General features: G+C 43.2%; 1 protein-coding gene across 2 annotated transcripts in view; it reads right to left on the reverse strand.

The window, feature by feature from the left end:
- Positions 1–15,290, reverse strand: part of Fam117a (family with sequence similarity 117 member A) — a 43,912-nt gene extending 28,622 nt beyond the window's left edge. The window contains exon 1 of one of the 2 annotated variants that reach the window (XM_074045982.1): positions 15,060–15,173. Coding sequence is in view for 1 of the 2 variants with exons in the window: in XM_020171368.2 (XP_020026957.2) it covers positions 15,060–15,255 (196 nt within the window). In the remaining variant the exon portion in view is untranslated. Of the gene's footprint in view, positions 1–15,059 lie in introns of both variants that reach the window. The other variant, XM_020171368.2, reaches the window with a different exon arrangement.
- Positions 15,291–22,585: the final 7,295 nt, after the last annotated feature.

A 22,585-nucleotide genomic window follows, 5' to 3' on the forward strand; every position in this document is an offset into this window, starting at 1 on the left:
CCTGGCAGCCCTCAAAAAAGAACGCTTAGCGTGATTAATTATAGACATTCTGGCACTATGTCTCTTCTAAAGTATTTATTATGAAGCATGCAAGTTTACCCACGAAATGTTGTCAGGAATGTTTAACCTGAATCCAATCAGGTCCCAGAGGAAACAGGATAGAGGAATAAGTTAAATACCACCATGAGGAAACAGGCAAAAAAAAAAAAAAAAAAATCCAGAGTAGGGAAGAGTTAGAGGATTACTTCTCAAAATGTCATAACACAGAACAAAACCAGCCAGGGCTGGTGGTATGCTTAAGTGGTAGAGCACCTGCCTAGCAGTGTGAGGCCCTAAGTTCAAACCCCACTACTGACCAAAAAAAAAGAAAAAAGAAGAAATGGGGTGGGGATAGGGAATAGTTTTAGATTGAGAGACTTAGACATAACCTAATCAGTTTTTTTTCCCCCCTGTGGGACTGGGGGTTTGAATTCAGGGCTTCACACCTGGAAAGCAGGCGTTCTACCACTTGAGCCACACCTCCAGCCCATTTTGCTTGGTTATTTTGGAGATGGAATCTTTAGAACTACTTGCCTGGGTTGGGCCTCAAATTGCGATCCTCCTAACCTGAGCCTCCCAAATAGCTAGGATTACAGACATGAGCCATATGACTGACCCAAGTCAGTTTTTTTTCTCCTTTTATTTTATTGTTTTACATTTACTTACATATGTATACATTGTTTGAACCACTTCCCCACTCCTCCCGCCAAATCAGATTCTTGACTAGGTCCTGGATCTCAAAGCAAGCCACCAAAAGGAAAACATGAGGACACTGGGTATTTGATGATATATGCAGTCAAAGTTAATTTCCTTAGGCATGATAATATTATGATTATGTAGAAGATTATCCTTATTCTCAGGAGATGCCATTAAAGTTATAGGTGAAATGTCATGGTATTTGCAACTTACTTTCAAATAGTTCACCCAAGAGTGGTGGATGCACATATGTGGGTATGTCTAGACACTCACATACAAGCACAGGACAGAAGACAGACAATTGCAGCAAAAAGTTACCAGTGAGTCTAGATGAAGGATAAATGGGTGTGCATAGTGCTCACAACTTTTGAGTAGGCTTGAAATTTTTTCCAAAATAAAGTTGTGAGGAAAAGAAAAAACACCTGATTAATTTGAGAAGGCAGAAATTCAAATCACTCTGCAGCAAGCTCTGAACCCATTAGCATTTCAACCTTAGCAGGTTGCAGCCAACTTCAATTGAGTTACTGCTCTGGACTTCTAATTAAAGGAAAGAAGAAATAAAACCATGAGTGAGACTTAATCTGAAGCAAAGAATGAGAACTCCCAAGATGGTAAGTAAGTCAAAGCAAGGTAGAAGAGGTCCTAAGTGAAGAAAGATGTTAAACTAAATTAAGGAGTGTTGTGTCATGCCCAGGAACAAGACCAAGACTATGTGCAGAATCAGGAGTTGCTATGGGTTCAGAAATATGGATCAAGTTAGATATAACTTCAGATACACCTAGTCAAGTGACCCCTGAGCATCCATTTGTCCTTGTTGCTCTTCAAAAGGAAACCAGTGATTGTGTGAGATCCCAAGGAGGTGGGTAAAAATGGCTTAGAAGGACAGTGGCTAGATCCCAGGAGGAAAGTAAAATTCATTACAATTATCAGAAGAGTATTCTGGGTGGGTACAAAAACGAAAACAGCTAGAATAGGAGAGTCTAGGTAGACAAAAGGAAGAACTTGTTCATCAGAACTGACTGAGGGAGATTGCAGAATCTGCCCCTGAACAGCACCAGAAGAGACAATTACATATCCTAGTTGTCTCTCTATTCACCCACTGAAGGCAGGAAGTTGTACCAGATGAGCCTGAGCCTCCTCTAGTTCTAGTATTCCTAACTATTAAAGGGTGAATAAAAGATGGCTATTGACCAACACAGCCAAATTGAAATCTCAGAACCCATGCTATTATCTGGGGCAAGGTAAGTTACGGAGAAAAGAAAAAAGACACAAAGTCAAAGGGAGTCTTGCCTTACCTATGCTGCTTAGGCAGCTGTGTTGTAGGTTCCCTGATCTCTCCCACCTCCTCCCCCAAGCAAAAGAATATAAATGGTGTTCAATTTACCTGTGGCTAGCCACAAGTAGAAGGCCTGGTCATGTGGCTGGGCAAGCTGGAGTACCTACCACCCAGCAGATCTCAGAGGGCAGGCAGGTTTGCTCACTTGCTACACCTCACTAGCTTGGACTGTCAGGATCCTCTGCTCTTAACCCTGATTCATTCTACTCTGGACTGTGGGGAGGGGCTCTTAGAAGGACCAACGGCTCAGTTAGGTTCCTCAGTGCCTGCCAGGAACCTTTGGGACCTAAGATGCTACTAGGGTTACTCTCCTCAACCCTCACATCCTTGGAAACCTGGATGAATTTTCAGGTCCCACTTGCAGAATGCCTTCTGTGATCATCTAACTCAAGCTCTACTCCTTGTCCCCAACTTCAAAGGGAAGACACCTAAGAGACCACAACATCCTATGCAGCAATTCTCTCTTGGGGCCCTGACCTTCTGGAACTGAGCTCAAATCAGTGGCAAATTCCCATGCTGTATCCAAGCTGCAGAAAAACTCCAAAGTGTGCTGGGCGACATTCTAAAGCAGCCCCTGCTCTGAACCCCTGGACTTGCCAGGTGGCACAAAGGTTATGTGTGCCACCAGGGTAAACTAGTCTGAAAAACAAGATTACACGGTCCTTCCAGAAAGTGTCTCGAAAGTATCACATTGGAAAGATTTTTCCTATCCTCAACAGATGTCCCTCAGGCCACCAATGGCCACCTAACAGAAGGCTGCTCTGCTGTCACGTCTCTACATGTGATTCCAGAGGCAGAGGAGAGCATGGCAACACACATCACTGGAAAGTAAATGACACTATCTTCCCCCATATGCAATGGGCTTTGAATCTGGTCCAAAATCAGGAGCTGCTTCTGAGTAATGTCACCTTCTTTTATAAGTGAAGTAAAGAAAAGGCTTATCCTTCTAAAGCAAAAGGACAATTTGATCCAGGGAACCAGTGTGGAGTGTTAATTATCTATATGTCCTATTCAAGCCTCTGCAAACTGGAAGGTAAAAGCTCAGTTGTCACCATCGTCTCCAAGCAGACAGCACTGTCACTTGCACAACAGCTCCAACACATGGATCAAAGCTTCAGACAACCCCCCCACCCCAGGAATTTGGGGACAGCATTCTCTCAATCTCTGTCTTGTCAATTCTGGTTGTCACTCTCCCATCACTTTGCAATACGACAAAACCAGATTAGTGGAGGATATGGAGAGAATGTATACAGAGGATACTGGAGAATCCTGGGGAGAATCTATATATAATTTGGTAATTGCCTAAGGACAAACATTCAGAGTGTACAAGCTGGGGTGACAATACAGTGAATGCTCAAGGATCTATTTAATATAACTGGCTGTGTGCATGAAAAAAAAAATCCTTTGAGGACAACTGAACCACAGCCAGGTTAATCAAGGCTAGGGCAACAACAGGTAGGCATTTTAAATAAAGGAACCACACTAAATAACTAAAAATTTTCAGAAAACCATTTTGTGTGTGTGTGTGTGTGTGTGTGTGTGTGTGTGTGTGTGTGCGCGCAATAGAGTAGGACTCACTCACCCCAGCTCTGGCAGCTGGGGGGAAAATACCAGAAGGGAAAAAATGACAGGAATAATTCAGTGCCTTCAAGGAGCACAGACAGATGCCTACCACGTGGTTTGGTGTGAAAGGAAAGGGCTAGTACCTGGCAGGGTCTGATATCCTGTTACCTAGCAATGATTTTCAGATGCAGTCCTCCTTGGACCTAAAGTTAAAGGAAGGGTAACTGGAATGACTAAGAGGGAGCCATCCTTTTGTGTATCTCCTGACCCACTTGGTATAATCTGCTGCACTAAACCTCACAAACTCACTCTTCCAAGGCCCAGGGGAGAGGAAAGCTATCTAGCCCACGCCAGCAACCTGGCATCATTTTCTAAACCAAACTTGCTTTCCCCTCTGCCCCAGCCTTCTATTGTATAAATGCCACGTAGTATTACTCCACGGCTCTGGTGCAGAACAGCTTTCTAATTCCATGTATTTTAAGAAATGAAGACACTGAGTGAAGAGCATAGTGAGTTCTTAATCCTCAAATAAGGAGGCGGCTCTCCCTGCAAGGTACCTGAGCACACACAGTATGGCAGTATACCACTGCAACCCTGCCAACTAGGCTGCTGGGTCAATGTCAGATGGGGCTGTGCTCACACACAGGGTAATAGACACTCAGTCAGCTCTCAGAATCTGATGCCAACTCTGCCCAGCTCAAAAAGTAAAGACAAGCTGCAATCTCGAGAAGTGGCCTACGATAGAGTCAATACCTAAGACCAAACCCTGCTTCCACCCCAACCCAAATCCTGCCTTCCTGAGTCCTGTAACTTCTACAAATGTCAATGTTCCATCTGTTAAATGGGGAAAAATAAGAGATGATATAAGGATGTAGAAGAAAACTTCCATTCTAAAGAAATACTGGTATTCAAATTCGTCTAGCATATATTCATTGGTTAAACATTTTATATGGAAATAATTTTAAGATTTATAGATAAAGAATAAGAACAGTAAATACCCATACAATTTTTACCTGTATTTGCCTATTAACATTTGCTCCACTTGATTCACTGGTGGCTTTCTTTCACATGCATTTTCCTACACACATTCACACTGACATGCACATGTTCACATTCAACATTCTCTCTCTCTCTCTCCCATCCTATCCTTTGTGGATTTTTGTGTGAAAATGACAGGGCACTATGGGAGGGTGGGAGGTTGGAGATGAAGAGAAAGCAAACAAAAGCGGCCTTACTACTTGGTGATGGTTCCCAGACTCTGCTCCCTTCCCTGCCTAAAATGCAAACAGCAAGTGCTCAAGTCTGCTTTAGAAGGGAATCACTATATGGATAGAGACCAGAAAAAATATAGAAAAATGACATGAAATTGTTGGTTACTTTTTTTCTTTAGACAACAACCCCCCCCCCCACACACACAAAACAACAACAAAGCATTTATACGAACCATGGAAACAGCTTTATTATACAGAAGTGTTTTTTATAATAGCTGTTATAATGAGGTTTTACCTTAGGAGGTTGGGAAGTAACTGGGAAAGATAGGCTCCACATAAGTACACGGGTGTTAGAACATTAAAGAATCCAATACAAAACCTAGGTTGGAGGTAAGAGTTGCCATAAACACAAGTCTCTACACAGGGCTTTTTCCTAGAGTTCAAATCTCTGCTGTTCCCCTCACTGGGCACTATCATATATCATAAGGACCTCACCCCAGTTAACATACAGGGAGGAGAGAGAGACATGCTCAGGCCTCAGGCTTCTTTCCTCCTGGAAAGGGGGTGGGGGGGCTGGCCAAAGGCTCCCCTGCATAGAGGGTTAAGTTGTCATCAAGACACAATGCTACTTGTACCTATCCCCACCAGCACCACAGGAGTGCCCCACCTACATTTTTCCCAGGTGCTTCTTTGGTTTCACGTAGTTACATATAAAAAATACACCCTCTACTATAAGCTCCATCTTAGTGTCTCCCTGACATAGCCCTGACCTCAGAAACTACCACGCCATAGAAGCAGAAACATCCCATCTGTCCCCTGTTCCTAACTGTTACCTACTCATTCTACACGGAAATTGCATATCTCAAATTAGCTAGAAACACTAAAGAGACACTACCATAGCACACATTTAGTAAAGTAGTTGCCATTATCTTCCAATTATCTACACCTATCTATACCTCACAGGGAAACCACAGTGGAAAGCCTGTAAGTGTGCATGGTCACTTAGGTGAGCTGAAGGGACAGGTTTCTTTGTGGTCCATTTTCCAATTCTCTCTTTCTGTCTGCGACAGGGTCTTGCTATGCAGCCATGCTAGGCTGCAAAAGCCTCATAAGTGCTGGGATCATAGGTGTGTACCACCAAATCAGGTTCTAATTCTCTCTTAACAGTTTAATAAATGAATCTTTGCTCCTGAGATACAGGTTTACAGATGGAAGAGAAACAAAGACTGGAGTGTGCTAGACAGGCAGCGCAGAAGCCAGCCTGGGATGAAATGTACAGCAGACTCCCCATACATATATATATATGATGGAAGAGCCCTTTGTTTCATAAAGCAAAAAGGCTTTATCAGTCTTGAGGTCTGGGCCAGTTACTTCTTTTCTGGGCTTCAGTTTCCCTATTTGTAAAAACAAAGAATATCATTTGCACCTACAGGGCAGTTGTGAGGATGAATCAGAAACATTTGAGTACTGATTATTAATACCCAGAACTAAACAAAGGAAACACAATGTCAAAGCTTTAACTATCTATTAGTCTCAAGGTCTCTGAAAAATACAGGTGAATTTTGGGGCCTTCCAGCTTTGGGATCCATAGGTTCTTTCTATGGTAGTGCTGTTTCATTTTTGCTGTGAACACAGAACTACTCAGGATGACAATTCCACTGAGAAAGTGTCCAGATGCTGCTCTCAGGGTTAAGATGTACATGTTCCTCATGGAACCCCTTTTTCCCCCCCTCTCTCAATCTATACTATGCCATATTTACTATAAAAGCCCTCTGGATGCATCCCCCTCTATCATCCACATGCTATCCACACCCACCCCACCCCAAGCTTGTATGTCATATCTGATAGGCACAATTAAACAGACAATCCCCTAACGGGGGCTGGGTGGGCAGGTTTCTGCCAGCCTGCAGCTGTGGGGCAGGGAACACACGTGTTATCAGCAGTGGTTCTCTCAAAGCTGCGTGGGCGATCAAACAGGAACCGAGCACAGAAAACTCTTAAAATGAAGGGAGCGTGGAGGAGGTAAAAGAAGCTTCCTATCATCCTAGTCACATCTTTACTTTACTCAAAGTTATATACAGTTGGGCAAGTTTATAAAGCCATTTTGACTAAGCCCCATGGTTGGAAACCTCAGGGCAGGGAACACAAACTCTGGATGACAGTGTAAATGTTCAGCATTTGGGGAATGACAATGAGCATCTCCTTCCCACTTGGTGGGGGGGAGGGGAAGGAGAACAGCAGCACCTGGTATCACTGGATGGTGCCTGGCATGGGAGAGAGGGCTTCCAGCCTGACCACACTTCAAAGACCACCCTAGAGCCCGCAGGTAATTCTGCTCCCTAGCCTAAAGAGTCATTGACTTCAGATTTTATTATCTTGTTTTTTTCTTGCTATATGGTATATAGCACTAGTAAGAAGCTGGTACCAATCTAATTGGAATGAAAGGGCATTCAGTACTTCTCGCAGTCTCTTTGGCCCATCACCCATATCCACTTCTAAACCTAAAGCCAGGTAGCATGGCTTTTTAACAAAATCATAACACAATCCTACACATTGACTGTTTCCATGGATCAATCTGGTAACTGCCCAAGACCACCCTCTGGCTTTAAGTGCGTTGGGAAGAGAGCCTACAGGCCTAGCAATGACATTCATGGAAATGACACGTCTTTGCCACCAGCTGGGCTTCAGGCCCAATGATCAGGATGAATAGGAGACCAGTGATTTAAAAAAAGAACTCGGGGATCACCGGTTTCCGGGTCCCCCTGCATTCTCCAATATGCAGTCTTTCTCTTCTCTTTTCTCCAACTAAATTCTCTATAAATAAAATCTTTCCGACCTCTGCTGTTAGAGTCTATCTGTGCTTTCATTCTCAGAGCAGGCTCAAGAACCCTGAGCATCTGAAATTCCTGTGCGTGTCATCCGTGTATCATGGTGAATCTACAGAAGATAACCATGGGAAATAATGAGAATTAACTGCATCCATCCATCGAAAAAAAAAAAAAAAGAAGAACTCTAAGCTTGGAGGGAAGGGGTTGCTCGCAAGTAGCTGAAGAGAGGTATTATAGAGGGGGAAAAGAAGTAGGAAAGACCATTACAAATGAGCCTGAAGGAGGTGTGGCTCCCGCTCCCCACCCCACGCCTTTCCAGCAACTCAATCCAGCAAGTATTTATTGAGCATGACACTCCCCATCTGCCCTGGCCCTTCCTCTGCAAAAACACTCAAATCCGTTCAAGCTGCAATGTGAGTTCCATTGCACTTGAACTTGAAACACGAGGTGCCTACCTCTTAAAAAGGCAGGCACACAATTTCTAGGATGGGCAAAAGGGACTATAGGGGCTGGAAAATCAAGGAACATAACTGACTAGACAAGATTACAATGTCGCTTTTTTGGAGGTGGGGTGCTGGGGATTGATCCCAAGGCCTTGTACATGCTCTATCACTCAGTTACATTCCCAGCTCCAAAAATGTCACTTTTAAAAGGGAAGGGAGAGAACACAGTAGAAACTTAACTTTAAAATTTCCAATTTTTCCCTTAAAACCCTACTCAAAACATCCCTGTAGTTCTTTAATTAACTTCACCACACACTGAATATTTCTTCATTCTGTGCATCATCCAGCTTCAATTTGTATTTTATTCATTCTCAGATGTGCCAGCATCTGCTTTTAAAGCTGTGTATCTAATTCTTCCTTTTGGCCCTAAAGGAGGTAATAGCTCAACACTCTCTGCAGGTCTTCATTTAGACTAGCTCCTCTGGAGAAGCTGCCAGCCATTCAAAGGATAGGGAGGTCAGGGAGGAGATACTCCAAATTTACAACTGTGCCCTGCCAAATACTGTCCACCACCTAAGAAGCCACAGTCAGCCTCTAAGAAAAGTCTCCAACTCTCATCACAGGTCAACTGCATCAGATCCCTCAAAAAGAATCTTCCAGTCCCCATCTCCCCCCCCTACTCCCCCACTGTAAGAAAGCTGGAAGCACAAACTACTGAATGTGCAGGCAGGGCTAGGCCAAAGGAGCTCCATCCATCCCCAGTGTCAACTGTCTGCTTGTGACCAAACCCACAGACTGGTGTGGCAGTATGAACAGGGCAGGGTAAATATCTGCACAAGGTCTAGACTTCAGTTCCAGGTCCCCCAGGGCTGGACTTGAAGTTTTCCTATTATGAAATACTTTGATAGCATTCTTTTAAGTTCATTAAAGCTGCCTTGATTGGCTGTGGTGCTCCCACACAGTAAAGTCAATTGAGCCTTATTTGGGCCAGAGGATAAACACTTAAGTGACTCCAATGCTAGACATTCAGCTTGTCGGGACCCTGGTGGGGGCGGGGAACAAAAGTGCCAGAAAGCCAGGCTATTCAGTGGGCACCATGAGCTGGAGGCCTGTGTGTTCACAGCCAGCTGTGCCAGAGCCTCCCACCACACAGCTGTGCCCAGGGACGACAGCCTTGGCCCAAACTCCACAGGCTGTGGAGGAACTGGAGCACAGATAATTTATGAACTTCAAATAGCATCCCAGACTCTTTCCTCTCTGAGATTAAGATTTGTTTTGGATCAAACCATGTGAAGAGATTTGGCTAATGTTTGGTTAATTCATACTCTGCAAACCAAATAATGGAATCCTCTGTGAGGCTACAACTCAGGCAGAGGGGAAAGCTGACCAGATTTCCTACTCAGTCTTTCTTGGCTTCTACTCACCCTTCCCTGCTCCTTCTTCTAGGACAGGGAAGAATATCTTCCATCTTGGATGAGGGAAGAATTTAGTAAACCATGAAGAGACTACCCACTCTTACTGAATTAACTTGCTGGTGGGCACCCACCTGCGCTCTGAACTGAGAAAGACACCCCAGATTTCCCCTTCCAGTGCTTAAAAAGGCTGCACACTGCCTGTGGAATAAGAATAAGCCCACGTAAGTCCAATTAGAGCACTTGAGCTAGTGTCAAACAGCACTTTGTGCATGTGACAGTATCTGTAAGTACTCTGAGACTTGCTCCTAGAATACTTTGCACCGTGGAGTCTGATCCTTTGGTAGAAAAGCTCTATGTGAGACTTGTAAGAACCTAGAGGTAGAAGCTCTATTTCTAACAGTTTCACTAAGGTCAAGTAAGAGTGTGGCCCACCATGCCATTCAGTATACACTGACTTCAGCAGAGAATGCAGGCAGTGTTCTCTTGGCTATGAAAGACCATCAACCACTCTGGCAATACTCTCTGATTAGTACCATCACTATGAAAGTTTTGTACTCCTGCCTCATGTTTCCTAGACATCCACATGTGTAACCAGAGAAAATGAGGTCCTCTTGCCATCATACTCCACTGATGTTCTCACCCCTCCTCTACTAACCTCAAAGGGTTTTAAGATCTCTTAGCTCTATGTTATATAAATGAAGAACTTCCCATACTAATCCTATCCTATCCAAAAAAAATCCCTGAAGAACACATGGACCCACTCTCCTTTGGGTACTAAAGGCATAAAGATAGGCAACTGTCACCAATAGTGACATCCGGGAAATTGGAAGCCCCTAATTTCAAGGATGTCATCACTGATAACATTTAAGTCAGAAATGTCAGCAGTGTGTTTTGCTGACCATGTGTCTAGACCCGCTAAAGTGTCAAGCAGCAGTTAGCAGTGCTAGACTAGGAAAAGCCTGGGGTTTTAATGCTTCCCAAATAGAAGCTGCCTCAATCACAGATTGTAAAAGGACAATTGTAGCCCTTAAAGGATTTTAACTGCACCTCCAAGCCTCACTATAGCAAGATGGCTCCTTGGCATAGAAAGTCCCAACTCTAATCTCCAGGCTGTTTCTGGCAACAGGGGCCAGAAGGAGTACATTTTCTGAGGAAGGCTTTCTCTCAGGATCTCTAATACACAACCTTCTTGGTATGGCTCCGTACCCACATACACACCCATCCCCCAAGGACTAAGTTTTCAAAGCACTGCAAGGAAAGGAGTTTAATAATTACCAATAGCGTTGCTAGTAACAACGCTGCTGTAAAGTCATGATAACAGCCATCCAGGGAATCTAAATCCACATTTGATATAAACTACCCTTCCTATGTCCCCTTTGGAGAAGCCAGTATTTTAGGGCAGCCATGATTACTGCCAGCTCTCAATGATCTGTTCAGAAAACTAAAAAAGGTAATGAGAAAAATTCAAAACAGGAGATATGCCTAAAGTGATTTCCATTTGATTTTGAAATGCATTCACTACAGTTTGAGTTGTTAGATTAAGGGGAAGGGGGTGTAATGGAGGAGGGGGAGTAAATTTGCGTAACGGTTAAGCTTTTATGTAAATTCAAATTAGCTATGTCTACTGAACACATGTCACCTGACAACTGGGGAAGTGGGGGGGAATCTGGAGTCACACGTGCTGATCTTCCACAAAGACTGGAGCTGACTGGAAGCAGAGCTGACTGGAAGCAGATGGTCCCCCCTTCCCCTAAAATATGAGTAGGGATACAGGATTATTAGTTTTTTTAACCCTTTTAGGATTTTCTGAGGAGGTATATATTGCACATTACATTATAGGTTTAAAGCTGATCTTTACATAGAAGTAACAGTCAGGCAAACTATTCTATAAAGAGCCACACAATTAATATTTTAGGCTACCTCAAATACTTAATTCTGCCACTGATAGCATGAAAGCAGCTAAAGATAATGCCTAAAGGAGTGTGGTTGTGTTCCAATAAACCTTTATCTAAAAAAATAGGCACGGGGCAAAGATATGGTTTGTAGGTTGTAATGATCAATCCCTAATTTATAAAGGTTCTGGAGGGTTATGGAACTTCCAAGGCATAGCATTTGGTTCCCCTGGCAGCCATCTAGCTTTAGTAGGGCTAATCCACTGGAGAAATAATTAGCAAAGCTTGATTAAACATTATCTTCACGGGGTTGGGGGGTACATAGCTCAGAGGTAGAGTTCTTGCCTAACATTCACACGGCCCTGGGTTCAAATCTCAGTACCACAAAATAAACAACAACAAAAATCCATTATTTTCATTCTAGAGATATGGAGACAGAGACACTAAACAGGATAGGTAAGTCTGGAACCCAGAAAAATTTACCTCCTACTTCTGTTTTGTCTATCATCAGTGGTCCTGGAAGAACCACAAAAGTTAGTAGCCCCTAACTAACCTAAGACACAAAAGAGAATTTAATTCAAGGGCAAGTGCAGTAAGAAATGTATCCTGGGTTTCTATTACCCACTAGTGGCTCTTAGCTTTCTTAGAGTTGACCCTGGTTTTTCTTTCTACTCTCCCAGTCTTCCTCACTTCTAGCCCAAGCTCATAAAAATTAAACTGTTCCTTACTTTATGAAACCATCCCTTATGGATGAATGGTCGCAGAGGTAAATCTGTTCTTTATACCATAACCCTTTTTTACTCTTTATACCATAACTGTTTTTTTACAAGGCCTCATCTATCTTGTCAAGAACACACAGCAGGGTATGCAGTTCGAGATAACTACAGAGTGGAGTGTTACATCATTTGGGGATGAGAAACAGAAACAGTGATGACACTTAATTGTTCCTGAAACCCAGTCCCAGCTCACATGCCTTTTTAAACAGTTGGGCTTCAGAGCCCTTTTAGAAAGCTCATTTTAAAAGATGAGGGAATAAAAATGCAAGAGGAGGTCCTGAAATTCTGAAACCTGCAGTACTGGTTTCAGACCAATCTGGGTTTGCTCTTTGAAGCCTGGAAAGGAAATGGGCTCTCGCCAACTGCTCTCACCTTGGCTCAGCCGAGGAAATAACAATATAAACAGCAACAAACACTTTTTTACAGCACCTTCTATGTTCCAGGCACTGTACTAAGTACTTTATTAACTCATTTGATTTTTATGATGTAGATTTTATCTACAGATAAGGAAAGTAAGGCATAGAAGTAACTTCCTCAAAGCCACATAGCTAGTAAATGGCAAATGGGTTTAAAACCTAGGTATTTTGGCTACTAATGCCAGTTCTTTTAAGGGTTTATGATAGCAAGGAGTTTCCCTCTATCACATATGCTCTACTGGCCTAGAGGAAACCACTCCTGCCACTTCCCGAGGCCAAGGGATAGAAACAACTTGAACCCACATGAACGTTGATAATCCCACCACCCATAGGCAAATGCCTTATTAATACCTCTGGGATATTAAATGGAGAAACAATAGATCAACCCAATACCTATTCAATAGAAGGAATCTATTTGATTTGCCCTAAGTCACCTGCCAAGTTATGCAGAGTTCTAGCTTCCTGTGTTTAGGGCCTTTCTTAAGGGCCCTGACCCTACAAAAGGAATAAGCCATATAAAAAACATAAGCATCCAAACCTACATTCTTCCCCCTTGCACAGCATTCACCAGTGTTTGTCCTTTCAATATTAGCACTATAGAAATCACAAAATAACTGCTCTTAAAATATAATTGCTAGCTGGGTGCCATTGGCTCACACCTGTAATCCTAGCTACTCAAGGAGGCAGAGATCAGGAGGATCCCAGTTCAAAGCTAGCCAGGGCAAATAGTTCACTAGACCCTATTTCAACAATAACCAACACAAAAGAGGGCTGGCGGAGTGACTTAGGTGGTAGAATACCTGCCTGGCAAGCATGAGGTCCTGAGTTCAAGTCCTAGTGCCACCAAAAAAAAAAAAAAAGACTGCTAATCAATTTCTAATTACTACACAGGAGGGTTTTTGTTGATTTCTACTAAAAGTTCCAAGGTTCTGGTGCTTGTTTTTCTACTAACTTCTCTTGGTTTCAAGGAAGCCCAAACAAAACCAACAGGTTTGTAATCTTGTGGTTTGCTTTACAGCTCATGATAGGCATGAGTTTGTCTGGGCATTGCCTTCTTCTACACCACCAGATTATACACATACTTTTATTACTCGGTCACCATCTTCCTACCAGATTTCTGGGTTCCAAGATGTCATACTAACCTATAATGTGAGGTTTAGATAGACTTGGGGGCTTTCTATCTCAAAGACCTGACTAATTCCATTCCTACCTAGCAAGGCACTGGAACAGCTATACTTTCCAGAAGGGGATGTGCAGCAACTAAGTTTAGTAATCTCCAAAAGCTCAAGAGACTGTCATTAACAGTTAAGATGGCAGGGACCATGACTTTTGTACATTTGGTACAGACTAAGGCTTTGGAAGTGTGCAGTGATCTTTCCACATCTGGTGTGAATCAAATGCAAGCCTCACTTTCAACTTATTGCCAGCCTCCCCATGCAAGTAGGTTCCTTTTCCGTTCCTAAGTGCCTGCATTTGTGGGTCCCCTCACAGCTTTGAGTGTGAAAGCAAGGTTAAGCTTGCTCCTCCCTAGTTTCCCCACACCCATCACATCAAGCTGCTATTAAGAAACCGTTTCGGTGCTGTTCAAAGTGGGGTATTTGCCACAGCATACTTGATTGCAGCTCTCACCCCACTGCCACGTTGGCTGGCAATGCTCAGGACAATACAACCTGGGGGGAGGGCGAGCGAGGGGCAAGCTGCCCAAGTCCTCTACACACGCAAGCACGGACAGGAGGGCTGGAATGAGACAGCCATATTAAGCAGATCAACGATCTGGGAACATACGACTTCTGGGCCACGCCGAGAGGAATGTGGGGAATCGGGAGCGGTGCAATAAAAGCCGTTAAACTAACCTACTCCAACATGCTGTGATAAAATCAGCTCCAGGAGGTGGCATAAAGGGAAGCACACGTGAAGTGGTGGAGAAAGGAACTCCAGAGCTGTAGAAAGGGATGCTGGGGCCAACCTCAAGTTGGAAAAGTAACACATGGCTTCACCGGGCTCTCCTCCATGCCCCTCCCCCTCCCCGTGCAGCGTCCAGCGCCCACCGGCTCCTCGCTCTCAGCACAGCCCTCCACACAGGGCGCCCCCATCACACGCCACTCCTCCTCACACCTCGCTCCCACAGCCTGAATCACTCCCCCCTACACCGGGACAGACACTTCTGCCACTTTTCGGTTACGCCCCCAAAGCCAGCCTCCATCTGCCAGGTCCCTCCCCTCACCTCCCGGCCCCGACTACCTGCATACTAGTCCCGGCGTCGCACCCCACGTTCACAGCTTCTTGCTCGCGATCCCTCGGAGGCTTTGCTCGCCCCCACCTCCCCACACACCTTTCTTTTTCTTCGCCCCCATCTACTTCCCTCTCATACTTCTCCTTGTACCCCTCCCCCGGTCCCGCGTCTTCTTCACCGCCCCCCAGCACCCGCTCCAGGCCCGGCTCACCTGCGTGGCCACCCCCGTCCCGGCGCTGGTGCGGCTGCTGCAGCTGGAAGGGGACTGTGGCCCTGAGTGGCTGCAGCCCAGCTCGGGGGGAGCCGGCGGGTACTGGTGGAGAGCAGCCCCGCCGAAGCCCCCCGGCCCCTCCGCGTCCCGGCCCCCAGGCCCCTCCGCCTCTGCCGCCCGCTGCGGACCCTGCCATCACCCTCCAGCCACCCGCCTGCTTCGGCCCCACACAAACCCCCAACCCCCGCCCCCCGCTACTCCTGCTTATCTGCCCTACAGGGCGGGGACCGGCCCCCTAGGCCTAGAGCTCTTATTGGCTTATCGAGTCCCAGACTCCACCTCTCAACCAATCCACCGCGCGGGGGTCTTCCTTTCCCGAGGATGATTGGACAGTGAGCCTAGCTATCCGAACCAAGATCCCACCCACGCATCCCAACCCCCGCCTGCTTTTTTATGTCCGAGTAGCCGCTGATTGGTCCACCTTGAAGAGGGCTGGTTCTCCAGCGCCACCAATGAGAAAGCTCAGAAAGGGGGAGCGTCACACCCAGTCCCAGGTAATATGCAAATATGTCGTGTGACGTCAGACTTTGCAGGGGGCGTGGTTGGATGTAGACTGGAATCAAATTATACCGAAATCTTCATAGAGGGCGAAGTGTCAACTTCAAGCAGTTGAGTGTCAGTAGCACTGAGAATGTGGTAACTTAAAAACATTACGTTTCGTTTAACCTAAAAACATTAGTTTAAATCTTCATAGGATTTCAGTGTTGCCTGCAAACTCCAAACTTAAGATTCTGCAAATTAATGCAAAATTTGCGTATTATTTGCATGCAATTTGCATTATATCCATGCATTTATGGCTACTTGCTTCATATGACACCCACATTTGTCTTTCTCCACGTTTCCAAATCCCTCCTTGGAGTTGGTCCACCCTTAAAAAACAAAACAAAACAAAAACTGTAAGCCTGTAAATTAGATTGGCACTGTGAAAGAGAGCTGAGAATTTCCTTCAGAGTAGTACTTTGGGAGTCTACCTCAGCAGAGTGGAAGGAACAAAGTGACTGGAAAACTTTCCCAAGTTTGCATAGTGACTCCATTAGAAATTCCTGATTTTCCTAGTTCAATGCTCTGTGACCTACAAGTCAAAATGAGACTAGGTGGTTCCAAAACACGATGCAAGCAATTGTGAAAATCACATGCTACAATATATGAAAGCATTTGGGCAAGAAAATAGCATTTAAGGTACTACTAAAAATTATTACTCTTCAAAAAATATTACTCTTGGTATTTGTCAACCATTTTATTCTCTATATAGAAAAAACAAAAGTCAATCAACCCTGGATTGTAAGCGATAAGGGACCATTCAAGTAATTGGATAAGTCCCTCTAGATTTATATTTAGCTATGGATTCTATTTTTTATCTTGCTACAGATTTATCTTTCTATTTCTGTTTTTTCCCAGTTTAATATTAAAAGGTAGTTATTCCCTGAAGCCACACTAACTAATCAGAGAGAGAGGTAAACTGGAAGCATGCTGTGAAGCAAGGAGAGGTCATTCTGGGATTAAATATTGAAAGCAAATAATACTTAAAGTGGAAATTCAAGAGGTTAGCTGAATATTAAAATCAGCCTACATACACAGAACAAATTGAGGTAATCCAACACTGTAGAAAGGTTTTCTTTCTAAAGACAGTACTTTTGCAGGCTTGAAAGATTTGTTTCAAGATTTGACATGAATTCCTTAATTGACTGAAGAAGTGCTGTACTCCTTTTTCATGAAGAGGAAAACCTTACCTCATCAAAGACAGACAGGAATAAATAAAAACTGATGAAAGATAAAAACCAACTTAGCTGGGTTTAAAAAATATCTTAGGGCTAGTATGTGAGTCAATGGTAAACACTTACCTAGCATGTGCAGGGCCCTGGATTTAATCCCCAACACTGAAAAAAAATCTTGCTTTTTTTTTTTTAATTTCAACTAGCTCAAATTTTTCATATACTTTTAAAAAATCCTCATAATTATCTAAAAAAGGAAGACCATAAATTCCTACCATGGTACAAATAGGGAAGCTGAGGTCCAAAGAGATGAGCCCTTTTGATTTCTAGGTTGGATCTCTATCACATCTTATTGGGCTACACTACCTCCTCACATCTTCATTAATAAAATAAATAATGGTAGCAACTAACATTAATTGAATTCCTTTCTCCATTCCAGGTACATGTTAAACACCGTGCATACGTTATTTCGTTAAATGCTCATGACTACAACTGTGAGATCACTGCCTCTTCACTGAGGCTTAGGAGGGTAGTGTCATGTACAAGGTTACACAGGCAGCCTGACTTCAAAGCTGAGCTCCTAATCTCTATGCTTGTAAAACTTTTTCATAAACACAGGATTCATATTTATGTTACATAAAGAATGGCCAAAGATGTAAATGTGGCTGAAATGTTAAAGTTAACATTTACAACTTTCACATACATCGCCTCATTTAATTCTCATAGTAGATATGTAAGGTAGAAAACGCAAATATTATTGTCTTCATTCTACAAGAGGTTGAGTCACAGAGGCTAAATGACTTGCACAAGATTCTAGGTCTTTTGATTCCAGATTCAAGTTTGCCAACCAACACTCAGACCACTCAAGCTGCCTGAAGGCATAAGGATAGACTAGTTCATCTCTTGAAAGCTGGTCTTGCCTGACAACTTTTGCCATCTTACGACCCCTCACACCCCTCACATGTAGATTCTTAAACAGTCACAGGAGATGAGTGTGATTTTTTTAATTGGTTGAGCCTTAAGAATGTGTTAGAGGTGAAAGCCTTGGTATGAGGGGATGTTGAAACACTCTGGACAAGTGTTTTCCTCGTTCTGTGCCAGAATCACAGAGACTGTTCCATCAGCCTTACAGACTCACTCAAAAGATAAAAGGACACATTATTGTACAGACTCATTCTCATCTTGGAAAGAGTAGTAATATGGGTTATTCCAAAGCCAAAGTACCAGGAATCGAGGACCTGGACAATAGGAATGTGTCACAAAAGGTGACACAGCTAAATTTCTGAGTCCAGAAAGTTATGGTCTTTCCTGATAAATTGCTGGCAAAAGACACCGAAGTTGACTCCAGCTGAGGGAGTAGAAGGCAGGCATACATAGAACCCTGTCCTCTCCTTGCAAGGTATCATGCTTAACCAGCTGTCTCTTGTTCTCTTCTCTATCTCTAATAGCTTCTCCTGGCATGAGCATGATGAGAGGATAAGGACCTCATTTGAAGGATCAGCTCCAGTCAACTTCCTCTAATGAAAGAATCCACAGTCAGGGCTTTGGGGAGGCTGTGTGCTGCTAAGGGGAGATGCCTTGCTGTACAGAGCATCTTCTTGCTTGCAAAAAAAATCTTTGTTACTGTCCCCACTCATCCCCTATCAACATCATTACAGCTAATTAATTCATTCATCAAAGATTTATTGAAATGACCACTATGTGCCAGACACTGAGCTAGGCAATGGCAATAATGATTAAGATGTGGTCCCTACCCTGAAGTTTACAGCCCAGCAGGCCTTGAAAGTTGTATGCAGAAGTGGCACTAGTGGGACTTTGCTATTCTGATTGAGAGACATGACCTGATTTCTTTCAGAGACTTTGGGTTAGAGGCAGGCAGGCACTTCAAAAACATCAAAAGTGGAGGATTTATATTCACCAAGTATATCAATAGTTTTTTCATCTCTAGAACACTAAATTGTTTTATGGGGTTCCATGATCCTAGACTACTCTTAAAATGTTCATAGCTGTACAAATAAGTGAAGACTCAAAGAAGTGAACTCATTTTTCCTACAGTGTGTATGAGTTAGAGGTATAGCCATTCCTGAAGCAGTTCCTATAAGCCTTCAGATCCTAAAAGCTGCAGGACCTTAAGGCACTACCAAGGTCAAAAGGCTTTAGGGGGAATTATGCCAGATCAGTAAGCAGGGAAGCATTCTGCTGGCCATTGAATCGAGAGAGGTCAGGGTTGCCATAGCTAAGGTGCTCTTTGGTCCTACATCAGGAACCTTGAGCTCTTCCCTGTGCATCAATTTATGCTACAATAACCCACAAGAGTAGAATTCCAATGTTTTACCCTCCAAAATATGACAATCAGAAGAAACTGTTCAGCAGAAACTAGAGAAGTCTTGATATCCCTTGGTTCCTGGGGGACAATCTCTGAACTTCCTGGTAAATGTCTTCATGCGTATGTATTTGGCCCTCTAATTCCAAAATAATAAAACAGAATATAAGATGATGCAGACACACAGTGTCTCTTTCTGACCTACCTCCTTTACTCAGCCTCTGTCTGAAATGTCAGGCCCAGCTCCTCAGGGAACAAAATCCTGAGGAAATGGGGTCAGAGCTGAAGGAACAGAGCAGCCTGAGAGGGATTGGGAAGGTGGGTTGAGGGAATGAATGAGGTTATGGGAACAGAGTTGGGAGGGGGAGGGTCCTATACCTCAACACCTCTTCCCATTCTCATAGCCTCCCTCTCTCTCCCTGTACCCCTTTCCTCTTACTCCCAGGGTAACTAGCTGACCTGAATTTTGACCTTCCATACTTTCTCTGACATTTTTCATCCCTTGCTATGGCTTACTACATTCTGACTTCTTTTAGTTCTCTTGCTTATTCCTCCCCACTTGAAGTAGATGACATTCACTCTTTAACTCTCCTTTTGCCCTCAGTGAGAATCTAATTTTCTTGTTAAACTTCAGTCTTTTTAAAAATAATAAAGGATATGGTGGAAATTTTCAAACAGGCAAAGAGTAAATGTGGGATCAAAAATCTAAATTTAGCCAGGTGCTGGTGGCTTATGCATATAATCCTAGCTTCTTAGGAAGCAGTGATAAGGAGGACTGTGGTTCAAGGCCAGCCCTGGGCAAATAGTTATTGAGACCCAGTCTCAAAAAAAAAAAATCACAAAAAAGGGCTGGTGGACTGACTCAAGCGGTAAGAGCACCTGCTAGTAAGTATAAGGCTCTGTGTTCAAACAAACAAACAAAAAATTTTAATTAAATTTAGAATACTGGGCCTATACAATATAGATTTATTAAAGAAAATAATTGGAAGAGACAGGAGATACTGTATATGACTCAGCCCCCTCATGTTACAATGGAGAAATGGATGCCCAGGCAAGGGAAGGACTTGCCAAATGCCCCTCAGCAAAACAGAGGCAGCACAAGGGACCCGGCCTCCTGCTTTCTGTTCAGTGTTGCCTCAAAACACAAAAAAAATCTAAAAAATTTAGACTGAATATATTATCAATTAAAAGAGAACAGACAACTGATACATACTACAACATGGATGGAACTCAAAAACATGCTGAAACAAGTTAGACACAAAAAGACTCATATTGCATGATTCTGGGTATACAGAATGTCCAGAAAAGGCAAATGTATAGACACAGAAAGCAGATCAGTAACTGTTAGGGTTGGAGGGTAGGAGCAGGGATTATCTGCAAACAGACCCAATAGAACTTTCTGGAATGGTGGAAGGATCCTAAACTGGAATGTAGTATTGGTGTACAATGATATAAATTTACTAAAAAACAAAAACACAAAATTAAACATATATAATGAGTGAATTTTAAGGTATACAAATTATACTTCAATCAAAATAGTTCACAAAAGAAGGATTTAGATAAATTAATGGGTGAGAGATTCATGATGATCTTTTTAGGGAAATGTTTCAGGAAACAAATACACCTGCCCCCTTGATATCACTGAAAGGTCCTGTGAGAGTGGAAGATGTGGCTCTTTGGACTATGGATTACCTAGGCTGGCATTTCTCATTTTAAAAAATAGATCAGTTTCCCAAGAAGAACAAGTGTGTCTTGGTCATCAGTGGATAACCTGGCATAGTGGCCAGCATGCAGGTGGTGCTTCAATGGAAAATGAAGTAAAATACATTATGTATCCACTGTACCACATGATTTCTATACCTTGGGGAGCCAGTTGATTTCTGGAGAAATAGTTTGCAGCACCCCCCAACTTTCCCAGGCACCCCCTACTCCAGAGATGAAAGTCTTTGGAGAGGAGATGTTGGCTCAGTACATTATCAGTAGACTATGTATAAACCAAAAGACCTATTTGCTTCATTCCCCCTCTACGGTTCTTTCTTCTCTACTGTTCCCACTTACCTCCTTCAAGTCTGCCTCAAAAATGTAGTTGTCTTTGGGGCGAGTAAGCTTTGAAACTTTAGATATTTTCCATCCAATTTCACATCTAATCCCTCTCCCTTCCCTTCCCACATGTACCAAGTCAGGAATCAAGCATAATCAACATCTAACTCAAAGACATACATATAACAGAAGGCATGAGTGATTTGAAAATTGATCTGTAGTCTGATTTCCTTTAGACTCAGGACATAGTCTCCAAAGCTTATTTTTGAAGCCAAAAATATTGTCTATAAAGGCTTGTGTAATAGATAACTGCGAAGTACCACTATGGATTCTTTTTTGATTTTATTTTTTTGTGCCTTGGTAAATGAAATTTCTCCCCATCCTACAACTCTATCTTCTTCACTATTGTTTGCTTCAACTTCCAATTATATTTGGTGTCCTCCAAATGTTCCTAACAGACCTTGCCAGACACTAATAATTTGCTCAGGATTTAGGTGTTTAGTTTGTAGCTCATTATTCCATACAAATTTATAGGCAGCTTTATAATCTCTCCTGAGCCATTTTATATGTTTGTCCTTTCTCCCCAACTCTAAGCAAAGGGACCCATGAACTCTGCCATCTCTGTCAGCAACTAGTACAACCCACTGTATCTAGCAATGCTGAGTTGATGTCAGTTAAGTGTTTGTTCTTCCAAGTAATTCCTATCATTCTTGAAACTTAAGGCTAAAAGCTCCACAGGCTAAAAGCGGGGAAGGTTCCAGGGTTTTGTTTCTTCTTCTTTTTTATGAGCAGGGGTGGGGAGTTTGGGGGGGCCTAGAGGAGTGGGACTGGGGTTTGAACTCAGGGTTTTGCACTTGCAAAGCAGGTGCTCTACTACTTGAGCCACTCCACCAGTCCATTTTGCTCTGTTATTTTGGAGATAGGGTCACTTGAATTATTTGCCCAGGCTGGCCTTGAACCTCAATCCTCCTGATCTCAGCCTCCCAAGGAGCTAGGATTAAAGGTGTGAATCACCAAAGCCTGACTTTTTTTCTTTAGTGCATGCTATGCAAGCTTTCTACTACTGAGCTATACCCTCAGCCATTCTTTTTTTTTTTTTTTTAAGAATCATTTTGAAGTTCTTTCAGTTAAAGAAGGAAGGAAACTATAAACATAGAATTAGGTACAGGGTCATGGAAGGAGTCTGCAGGTGATGGGCTCTGACTTTGTTTCATTAGCATCTCTATAAATTTGCTTCTGACTGAAGGAATGAAGCCTACTTACATTTTGGCCAACTCTTCAGCCCTGACTGAATTAGGTGTCTATTCCAGGCTTTTCCTGTGGATTTCCTGTATCCAACACATCTATTCCACAAGATGGCTCTGGCTCAACAAAATGGCCTTGACATCTAA

Source organism: Castor canadensis, chromosome 11, assembly GCF_047511655.1.
Source record: "Castor canadensis chromosome 11, mCasCan1.hap1v2, whole genome shotgun sequence".
Lineage (NCBI taxonomy): Eukaryota > Metazoa > Chordata > Mammalia > Rodentia > Castoridae > Castor > Castor canadensis.